General features: G+C 38.6%; 1 protein-coding gene across 1 annotated transcript in view; it reads right to left on the bottom strand.

Annotated features, from left to right (window-relative positions):
- LOC126092842 (lysosomal alpha-mannosidase-like) overlaps window positions 1-12,153 on the bottom strand; it is a 324,038-nt gene that overhangs the window by 171,181 nt on the left and 140,704 nt on the right. The window contains exons 5-6 of the mRNA XM_049908575.1: window positions 3,870-4,055; window positions 3,542-3,747 (exon numbers count right to left, since the gene is read on the bottom strand). Coding sequence (XP_049764532.1) covers window positions 3,542-3,747; window positions 3,870-4,055 — 392 coding nt within the window. The remainder of the gene's footprint in view (window positions 1-3,541; window positions 3,748-3,869; window positions 4,056-12,153) is intronic.

Here is a 12,153-nt window from a genome sequence, read left to right as displayed (position 1 = left end):
AATTTACTGGGACTGACTGTCTTCAGTATGTGAAACCATGAGGAACTGTGGTGCAGCTGGAAGGGTCTTTGAATCATTAGTCTCTTTCCATTTATGCTTTGTAGCTGCTGACTGCTAAGATGATTGGCTCATTGTGAGAAAATCCCCCATGATTGCCTGTCTCCAATGGTGGTGCTCCTACTGACTGTGTGCCCCAGTCAGGAGGGAGTACACCCACCACAGGTGATTGTTCACACCTCAGGTCACACCGTCTGAACACCTGACAGAGGGACCAATCAGTGATGTGGGAAGATATAATCTCAGGCAATCACCTCTCCCTGGGCCCAGCCTGTACCAGGGGGTACGTGTGAACACTACCTGTCGACCCAGGGGTGCGAATTATACGTTACCCAGTCATCTGTTATGTGTCAGATGCATGGGCTGGCCTTCAGGAGCACACAGGGAAGAAGAAGAAATAGAAGAACCTCAAATGCCAAAGCAGAGGAAAGATAGGAGAAGGTGAATGAAGAAAGAAGAAAAAGGGAACAAAAACAATGGAGAGTATTTTGATACTGTCTACTGAAAATGCAAAATAGATTTCCAGAAAACCCCAGACATGTTCCTCAAGGGAGGGGAAAAAGAACAGTAAAAGGATAGACATACAGCATGGAAGGGAAAAGATGCTCCAAAAGCTGGGCCCCGTGGTAGCCAAGCACAAACCTGTCAAAGAGTAGTGAGCCCCCTGGGGGATGGAAATGTTCTGCAGGGGCCGCATGTCGTAGTGAGCATGGCTAAGAACGGGTTGAGATGGACAGAGGAGGGTATGGACAGAATGAGAGGGAGGAAGATATGGACAGAGGGAGTGGGGGGGGGGGGGGAAAGATGCATGCAGTAGGTGGAAGATGTAGATAGGTAGAGAGGGGTAAGCAGGTGAAAAATGAAGTCTGGGAGGTGGAGATGGAAAGAGAGTGGGGGAAGATAATTTGGTCAGAAGGAGGGGGCAGCAAGAGGCAGTTAGAGAGAGGAGATGGAGGAAATGGACAAAGGGAGGGGTAGGAGGGGATGAATAGACAAAGAGATTGGGGAGGAGGAGATAGATAGATAGAGGTGGGAGAATGAGGTGGACAGTCACACGGAGGAATAGGTGGACATGGAGTGATGGAGGAGAAGATGTATTCAATATTGTGCTGAATGCATATGCAGGAGAAGCCAAGGGGAAAAGGCTAGCATAATATATAAAGGTGACATATTGAAGGTTTCTTGGCCAATATACTTCAGACTTTTATGCAATACTCTAATAAACATTCATATGGACACAGACCACATATTTCTTTAATACAGATAATGGATAAATATGTATGTAATATATAAAGGTGAAATGCTGTTGGCAAAAAATGTTAAAAGTTCTTGACCAATTCTCTTCACTTATTACATGATACTCCAATATACATTTAAACAAAAACTGTATATACAACAAAATGCAGTTTCATTTTCTTCCTCACAGTCAGTTATAACAAAAAACAGCAAAGCTGTATTTATGGCTTATCGGCTTATGATTAGACTACTGAGTCATCCAAAACTTTGCAATTCTACCTGTTTGCAGACCAAAACTGTGGGGAGATGGACAGGTAAAAAGCGAGAGAGAGAGAGACAGAGAGAGAGAGAGAGAGGGGGGGGGGGGGCAGGGGGAGATGGACAGAGGGAGGGGGGAGAAAGGAGGAGGAGGAGATTAGGACATATATCCAATGCCAATAGATATTACCAATTGCAAAGCATTGCCAGATTCATTAGTAAGTAAATAAAAGCAAGCTTGTAAATGGTAAGCTTGTAGCCACATTTACATATGAATGTGTAAAATGAATGCAAAATATCTCGTTCTGCTTGATTATGTTTAATCATACAAATGGTCCCAGAACAAGAGATTAACTAAGATGTAAATGTAGGTTTCGGTGTACCCTAAGGAAGGTCTACATAATCATTACTGTCCATAAAATACATACGTGGCCTAATCAATAACATCAGAAGCCCTATGAGTCTATTAGTGTTTGATGTTGATGTATACAGAGAAGGACACAATACCAGGAAATTGTAGTGAACTGCAGAGGACTGACACATTGGTGTACTGACTGGTACTTTACCCCCATCATAATAAATTTGGCATATTTAATATAAATAGGAGAAAGAGCTATTATAGTTTGATTATACCTTAACAGATGGTGCCCATAGAAGGAAACCAAGGGAGAGCAGCACATTTTGTTAGGGGCACGTTTAGCAAGCAAAAAAGCATGATGGAGATGCTCATCCAATACGACAACATTGTTGTCATGAAATGTATTGTGGTATCAAGTAGAAGGCAAAAATAATTCTTTGAGTAACACAGCATCATAAATGAACTGATGAGATGGTTAGCTGTTGTGAAAGAGCCTTCCAACTAGATAGTATTAGACTCCAGGGACTCACAAAAGCAATAGTTGTATGGAACGTTTTTGGAAAAGAATTTTGAACAAATATTTAGAAGACAAAGACTTTTATAAAAACTTATTTGTGGGTAAATATTAAGTAATATGTGCAGGATGTTGTAATGCAATGAAGTCAATGATACAATAAGAATCTTACAATACCACAGGGTATCGATATCTTGAGTAAAATAAAAATCTTTTTATAAGAATGAGTTCATTAAAAAACTGGTTATTTCACAATTAAATATTTATATTCTACACATATGAATTAATGTTGAAACATTGTACTTAAAATTCTGTAAATTCATTTTACTAATTTTTTAAATACATGGTACAGTTGTTATTGTTAGAAACATAAACTCTTTGGTTTACATGTTATATCTCTGTCCTTCTTCATTGCGCTTAGGCTCACAGGAATGTGGTTGAAAATGGAGAGAATTGGTAGGAAGTAGTTATAAATACAGGTCAAGTGCTTTTGTAGAACTGCTGGAAGTAGAGGTATTCTGTGTTAATTGTTCAGGGTGTGAAATATTGCTGAATGTAAAGATTTTAAGTTTCAGAAATTTTATTTTCTTCAGTAAGTTGTAGAAGCCACCTCAGTTTCACAATCGTTTCATGTGTGAATTTTCTTCATATTATAAGAGGATCTATAGATATAAGCATGCTCCTACAGAAAACAATGAGGCCACCAACTAGATAATCAGCTAAGTAATATTATACAACTTTTAATGTGTATGTGTCCTTCAATGCAAATTACTTCAAAAAGAATGACTGATGTCCAATCTGAAAACAGGCCACTGAATATGCAATATTGAAGTGGCACATTACAATTTACATATAAGAAAGATTTCTGTGACATATTTTCTGCCTGACACTCTTAAAAGTTATCAGCTACACTGACACAATATAAAAAACACTAGCATCTGACTAAATAATACAGGACTTCCCAAAGAAGGGCCAGAAAAAATAATTTTTGGGAGTCTCACAAGGAACAAAGTCCTGAACAAAGCAGAAAAATAATAAAAACAAACGTAGCCAAGAGTAAAAAAAAAAAGAAATCTATGTACAATACTCTTATTTGTAACTAGATCAGGAGCTATTACCTAGATTGGCACTGGTTTGCCAAACCAGTTCTGCAGTTTTGTCTCGTAGGCGGTTGTATTTGTCTTGATAATCAATACGAGCAAAAAATACTCCATTGAATCCCATTTGTGCCAAGATGGAACCCATCTCACGGGAATGTCCAAATGAATCAATCTTCCATGCAGCAAGTGGTAAGGGTTCAGCACCAAACATGTCATGAATCCTCCTGGGAAACAATTAGCTCTTTAAAAACTGTTGTCTGCCAGAGTGATTAAAAGAGAGCTAGAGTGAGACATTGCAGTTGACCTAAGGAATCTACTGGGCTATAATACCAAAACATGTTATTACCTGAATCCCCATGTCAGTTGATCTATAAGGCACTGATAGTAAGTAGTGGCTTCATCACTGCTTGTGATTCCTCCATTAGCTATTGCCAGTCTCCCAGATCTAACAAGTTCTTTCACTTGTTGTTGTTTCCTTGCTTTCTGTTCTCTGAACCATCGCCACAAGTAGTATGTCTCCACTTGAACAAATCTGTAAAATTCGTAACACCAAAATATTCTCATATTGAAAGATCATTTGATTGGAAACAGTCATATATGAATTGTACTTGGAGAATTGGACACAAATGCGCATACGTGCACATACGTGCATGCATACATGCTCACTCACTCTCACTCTCTCTCTCTCTCTCTCTCTCTCTCTCTCTCTCTCTCTCTCTCTCTCTCTCTCGCTCTCTCTTTGTGTTCTTGCCTCACATTCCACATACACATAAAAGAAATAATTATGAAAAACATCACACAGAATCTGCAAAATAAGTCAAAGGCAGAGTAGTTGTTCATCATGTTCTGTGCGTCCCATCAAAAATGAGATAACTTAGGTATATGGAATAAGTTAAAGAAAATTCATTTGAGAAAATTTTAAAATTACAAGGATATAGAATGACTAGTACTTGGCTTCAGGAAGAAAAGTTCTAAATGCTGCCAGTAGATATGTATAAAAGTACAAAAAGTATCCTAGCTCATGGAACTATTAGTTTCTTGCTTAGGAGGAAAGAGGAATAGAAACAAATGACAAGTCACTCAGATACAAGGTTGAAAGGGATGCGCCTGTTGTGAGCAAGAGGGCAAACAAAAATGAATGGGTAGATGTCAGGAAGACTAAGAGGGCAAAGATAGTATACTGGTAAGGATTGTGTCAGCTTGACTCTGGAGATATGCACCAGACTGAGAAGTATTAGTGGATAAAGGAAGGAAAATGAGAAATGAAATGAACAGTGCAATTACTGAATTAAGAGGAAAATTCAAAGAGAGGGAGGGGGTGAGGGGAGTGTGTGTGTGTTAGGAGATGTTGGACAGCTGACCTGTATGTATTTTTCATGCAATCAAAATTATTCCATTTTTTATTTGCAGGTGAAACCACAAAGATTTTCGTCTCCCCTTGTTCTCACAACAGGTGGATCTATTTCAACCTGGGGTCTGAGTGACTCTCCAGCCATCACCAACTTATTCCTCCATTAGTATACTATGTATCTATAAAGAGTATTTAGGATTTGCCCTCCTCATAATATAGACTAAGACAAGCAAATCACTGAAACTTAATTTAACATGAGATTAACAAATATGTGCATGAACTGGTGAATACTATCTGTGGTTACACCAGATAAGTCTAACCTAGTAAGTTATAAGGAAAGCCACTGCTTCAAAGAAAGCTGCTGATTTCTCATTTATGTTACACAGCTACTGTTTACCATTCTTAAAGAAAGCAGTCACTCACATGGATAATCTGCCATTAAGGTTTCACAAAGTCCATTATCTTTGGCACTCCTGGCATGTCTCCTTCATTGACACAGTGTCACCATGGAATTCTCAGCCACGCGGTCGGCTGGACCAAGCATTTGCTACCATGGCTTGCCGAGCGACCCGAGTGGTGGCCGCCAACTCTGAACTTAAAATATTTCCAGGGCGCCACAACTCACCCGTTACCTCACACACCTCCACTTATTAAGATTTTGGCTTGCCAGAATGTTCAGAAGTAGCACCCTTCAGTCCATACAAATATATATAAAACAAATTTCAAAGGCAGAATTTAGCGATTAAAATGCCAGGTCAATAGTGTTTACAAATTTTTTGTAGTGGTGTGGGAGCAGCATGAATTTCGAAATAAACTTAAACTAACAAATTATGAATGAAATGGCATATTAAATAAATGCCTGCATTTCAGTTATGCATAAACAATTTTTGGACAAGAAATAAAATGTTCTAAATGCACTTTCAGGTATGTGTGATTTTGTAAGCACTTCTTGTGCCACACACTCAGCACTAAGGTGCCTTCTTGCAATAATTTTTCCATTGCACTACACATGCTCACACAGATTTTAGTATGAAGTATTGATCAACTCACATCGATCTTTTGACCAAGTGCCTCGCAGAAATCATGTCTGCCTCTGAATTCTGAGCTCCACCATTTATCGTGACAAACCTGCCTACAGCGAAAACCAAAAGTAGAAACCCATCAACAAACCATTTCCCAAACCAACCAGGATCCTCTCTAAAGATTCCCTCCAGTGGAAAACAATACTTTAGGAACAAAGTCACAAGGCAAATGACTGAATCACAGTAAGCTCAAATTCCCATAAGTTCTGTTTAATTAACTTTAATCAATCCTTCCTACTTCCAAACACCAAAATTTGCATGCATGTACAATTACAGTTTTAATACCCTTCAAATTGACCACTAAATTCTTTGTCACACTCTTATACAAAGCATAAATCAATATATATTTTACTTAAATACACAAGGTCACTGACCTCCACGCACCCTCAGAGCCTGAACTTCCCCCTTTTGCACATTTACAGTGCCCAAATAAACATATAAATTATCCCTCGAAAATTACTACCACTAATTACAGAGAAGAACAGCTTTCCACTTCTGCCCTTTCTCTGTACACCCTTAGCAATTTTAAACTTCTCTCATTTCCACATATGCAGCAGCAATGACTGTAACATTCTACGGTACCATTGCCAATCAGTCTCACTGGAACCACATTCCTCCTTCATATACCAATTTGTATGAACTTCATTACACAGACTATCCCCATCCACACTATTTACTTCAGCCCTCTCTAAATTTTCTGTTAGTTCTTCCACACATTTCGCCAATTCACTAACCGCATCATGCACAACTTTACTGTTTTTCCCCTCCAAAATATCGACACTTGCAGCTTCAACAAAATCACACATCAATTCACTGTTAAACACTTTATCTTTCTGAAATAATACATCAATGCCTAAGCCACTATCACCATAAATATTCATCTCAGCAACCTTATCTGCTGATACACCATTTAAATCACTACACAAATTCACATCAGAAACCTTACTTTCCTCCGTCGACAAATTAACTTTACATGAATTGTACACAACTTTATCCTCCGCTGCTACATTACAACAATTGCTGCTACCTTGTCATACAATTATGGGACTTCCAGCCTTGCTACATTCTGCTGTGATCAGACAAAAATCAGTACACACTGCCATTTCTACACCTCTTTCATAGACATTAACCTCCGATCTTACTTTCCATATATTCTCACATTCATACTGTGACAAATGTTTTAGATCCACACATTCATCAATAAGTTTCATTTCACTTGACAAATGTTTTAGATCCACACATTCATCAATAAGTTCGTTTTGTCTTCATTCATGACTAGAAATGCATAAATTCCTTCCTCCAAAGTACCAATACCAGTAGCTTTTACATCATTAAATAAATTACCATTACTCTGTTCCTTTAAACAGAAATCACCTACCTCCACCGATACATTTTTAACTTCAACTGCTGGCTAGACCAATACTAAGCCTTCCTTAGTAACACTGACACTTGCCACTGAAACACAATCACCCTCACTTGCAGCTGGCGAGACCAAAGCTACACTGCCTTCACTAACATCAACACTTTTTGCCAACTCACAAATACTTACTACTACAACACCTTCCTTACTGCAATTGCAACTATTTGCTAATACCTCTTCAGAGCTCTCTACACAATTTGCTTTCACAAAATTAATCTCCTCTTTAACTTCTTTTTGAACCACTGAATCTTTCCGTTCATCACCATTCACACACTCATTCATTACACATTCATAACTTACGTCATTCACTGCAAATTTATTCCCATTACTTTTACTTAAATCTCTCACAAATCTATGCATCCGGCGTTCACACCTACTTTTATTGAAAGAGACACCCATATAGCCTTCCTCTTTAACATACTTCACATTACATATTTGTTGACTTTCTCCAAACCTATCAACATTTATACCATTACTATTATCTCCAGTCCTTTTCATCGCCTGTTCAGGTCACCATCCCTGGACCTGAGATGTGGCAAACATCAGTTTCCCAACTAGTTGTTACATGATTGCACTTTGCATGAATTTCTTTCATCAAATCTGCATTCTTTGTTGGGCCCCGTTCACAGAAGTTAGCACTCCTGTTCATTTTCTGACCGTTCTGCTTATTCCAGCTACTATCTCCCTGAGAAGTCCTTTGATTTCTCTCACTATTATTATTTTGGTGATGATTATCTGGATTCCCATTTTGATAACTACCACCCGGTTTGCTCTGAGGTTTGAACTTCAAAGCCCTCTCTAATTTTTCTATGAATTCTAGAAATTCGTCCACAGAATCACATGGACTATGGACAAGATCCTACTGCAAATTTTTGAGTAATCGGCTTTTTAATGTGGTGATTTTCGTTAAAACCCCCAATGGATGTTTCACATGCATAAGCTTGTCAAGTTCGCACTTGCAAAAATCTCTTATCATCCCATTACCGTACCTATAACTCGGACCGTATAAAAATTCATTTTGGATCTGCGTCTGTTTTGCCTCCCTCCAAAATTTATTCAAAAAACACTTTTTGAACTCTTCATACGATTCGCATGAACTACATTTAACATTTGCCCAAGACAGTGGGTCTCCCTCCAAATGCCGTTTAACATATTTTATTTTCGCTTTGTCCGACATCCCGTGAACAAAAGCGTCACCACACACAGCCAAGAAATTTACTGGGTGATATCTTCCATCATCTTTGTAACATTTCACAAATCCGGTATTTGCCCAAGGGATGTTCATAACCAGCGTGACCTGTTGGGAGGCTAATGAATTCAAATCACTTTTTATCTGTTGCACTTGTTTTTTAAATTCATTTTCCCAAGTGATACTGAACTCTATTTTATCTTTAATTTTGCCCACTTCTTTCTCCCTCTCACCTACAAAATTGGCAATGTCACTAATTGCTAAATTTACATCGCTTTTATGAGCATCTTGCACTTTTATACAGTCGCTTACCTTGTCCCCAATTTCTGTCTGTATCTTATCCATTTTTTCCCCAAGACATTTTTACACTGATTCAATTTTAGTCCATCTGTAATTTTCCCCATATCCACTCGAACACATTTTAATTTATCATCAATTGCTTTTTCAAGGTTACCCATAATTTTTTCAACTTCCTCTTTCACCGTGGAACCTATTTCAGTTCGCATTGTACCTATATAAGTCCAAATTGTATATGTAACTGTTTGCAATGTGCCCATATCTGTTTGAATTGTACTGATATTATTTGTCTTTCCCTGAATCATTTGCATTAGCCGAGACATCATATCTTCCCCAAATTCATTCCCCTTGCCTGAATTCCTACTAGTTACACTTTCGCACTCTGATTTCAGACTAACTGGCTCACTTCTGTTTTCAGATTTACACATACTAGGTGACTGTTTTATATTCGTGAGATCTATAAGTGGAGCTTGAACTTCAGAGTTAAACACTATCTCACTATTTGCGCAGTCACTTATCTGATCTGAGATGGTTCCCTCTGCCATGGTGATGCTGTTGGTTGTAGTGGAAGTTGACATTGTAGACTGCCCTGGAGTACTCAAAGACACTGCCATCATATTACTGTTGATCAGTGTCTGCCACTGGAGAAGTCACCTGATGTAGTTTTAGCTGCTGCCGGTTCCCACGTGTTCCAGCCATCTCCAATACTGCTGTCTGTTAAATGCGCTAACCGCTACTGTTTCCTGCACTCAACTTATTTAGACTCTGAGCCCCCACACAAATTGCCTTTAACATGATAGATTAGAATCTCTATTGATAGCATGTGTTAGCTGTGAAAATTACTGCGCAATTTCACTATTTCCAGAAACTTACTTGTGGAAAAAAACTGATCTCACATTAGTTTTGCAAAGATTTTTACACTTCGCATAGTATGCTGAATAACAGATAGCAAAGGAATTACCACTTTGCAGGACACAAATCCCAGATGAGACCCCAATTGCGGGCTTTCAAATAAAATCAAATGATGGCCCTCAACTACATACCAACAGACTCAGAGTTGAAATATTAAAAGTTTTTGGCTGGTTTCATTGACTAGGGGCTGGGATACATAGTTGACCATTACAAGCCAAATACTGCTGAGTCTATGATATTAATATACACATGAATCGAATGGTAGATTCCTACTTCACGTAATTAGTTATGAACAACAACACAGCTTGCGAGATATTCACTTCTAAATTACGTCTTCACTGCAGAAGCCACGGAAGTCTCACAAGTGCACAAGACTGCCATACTGTCCAGGACTCTCTCATGTCCTCTCCAATCCTGTCCAGAACTCCCCTGTCCTCTCTCGAAACGATGCTCCTCCCCCACTTCCATATAGTCTCTCCATGTGTCCTTTCTGGAATGATTGCTGTGATTGGCTGGAGCGCTCCCGCCCTGTCTCCAAGCCAATGCACACTCACAAACATAATGAAACACATTCGAAATACTGGATTTACATTTAAATAACTTGAAATTAAATAAATATTCATACAGCTGGACCATAAGCACACTCTAACACACATTATTAAATACATAAACAAATTAAATATACATATGTCAAAGAAATAGAACAGAAGTAAGCCAGTAGCCTAATGTCTCTGTGCTTTCCAAAACACAATAAATAATTGACCAATTTCTTCACGAATAGTATATATTGGATATAAACAAAGACATTGATGAATAAATATATTTATAAGCATGCTGCTACCTTTTTTCTTTGTGTGTGTGTGTGTGTGTGTGTGTGTGTGTGTGTGTGTGTGTGTGTGTGTGTTTGTGTAGCTGTGGAGTACTTACGGCCTGACACAATCGATAGTAATCGGCTATTTGCAAAGATTTTTACACTTCGCATAGTATGCTGAATAACAGATAGCAAAGGAATTACCACTTTGCAGGACACAAATCCCAGATGAGACCCCAATTGCGGGCTTTCAAATAAAATCAAATGATGGCCCTCAACTACATACCAACAGACTCAGAGTTGAAATATTAAAAGTTTTTGGCTGGTTTCATTGACTAGGGGCTGGGATACATAGTTGACCATTACAAGCCAAATACTGCTGAGTCTATGATATTAATATACACATGAATCGAATGGTAGATTCCTACTTCACGTAATTAGTTATGAACAACAACACAGCTTGCGAGATATTCACTTCTAAATTACGTCTTCACTGCAGAAGCCACGGAAGTCTCACAAGTGCACAAGACTGCCATACTGTCCAGGACTCTCTCATGTCCTCTCCAATCCTGTCCAGAACTCCCCTGTCCTCTCTCGAAACGATGCTCCTCCCCCACTTCCATATAGTCTCTCCATGTGTCCTTTCTGGAATGATTGCTGTGATTGGCTGGAGCGCTCCCGCCCTGTCTCCAAGCCAATGCACACTCACAAACATAATGAAACACATTCGAAATACTGGATTTACATTTAAATAACTTGAAATTAAATAAATATTCATACAGCTGGACCATAAGCACACTCTAACACACATTATTAAATACATAAACAAATTAAATATACATATGTCAAAGAAATAGAACAGAAGTAAGCCAGTAGCCTAATGTCTCTGTGCTTTCCAAAACACAATAAATAATTGACCAATTTCTTCACGAATAGTATATATTGGATATAAACAAAGACATTGATGAATAAATATATTTATAAGCATGCTGCTACCTTTTTTCTTTGTGTGTGTGTGTGTGTGTGTGTGTGTGTGTGTGTGTGTGTGTGTGTGTGTGTGTGTTTGTGTAGCTGTGGAGTACTTACGGCCTGACACAATCGATAGTAATCGGCTACTTTGACCTCCAATAACTCATGTACTATTCAAGTTACACGCCTGCAATTTATATTTTGGAAATTTGTTGCTGGGTGTTACTTGTATAATTTATCAACAAATACTAAACTTTAAACTAATAAAGATATTGAAAATCTTACTACGTCATCAGAATCATTGTGCGAATAATGGTAATGTACATGTTTCTTTTTGAAGTGTCATGTTTCATCTGGCTACTATTAATTTCTATACGAAATGTGAAATGTTTGCCATTAAGGTTTCACAAAGTCCACCATCTTTGGCACTCCTGGCATGTCTCCTTCATTGACACAACAGCATCACCATGAAATTCCCAGCCACACGGTCACCTGGACCACATGGTCCGGCTGTTGTGCAGCATCACGTGGTTGCTAATGAGCAGCAGCTTACCAGTGGTGACCACCAACTCTGAACTTAAAATATTTCCAGGGCACCA

Source organism: Schistocerca cancellata, chromosome 1 (assembly GCF_023864275.1).
Source record: "Schistocerca cancellata isolate TAMUIC-IGC-003103 chromosome 1, iqSchCanc2.1, whole genome shotgun sequence".
Taxonomy (NCBI): domain Eukaryota; kingdom Metazoa; phylum Arthropoda; class Insecta; order Orthoptera; family Acrididae; genus Schistocerca; species Schistocerca cancellata.
Note: the sequence above shows the minus strand (reverse complement) of the source record. Positions and strands in the feature narration are given on the sequence as shown.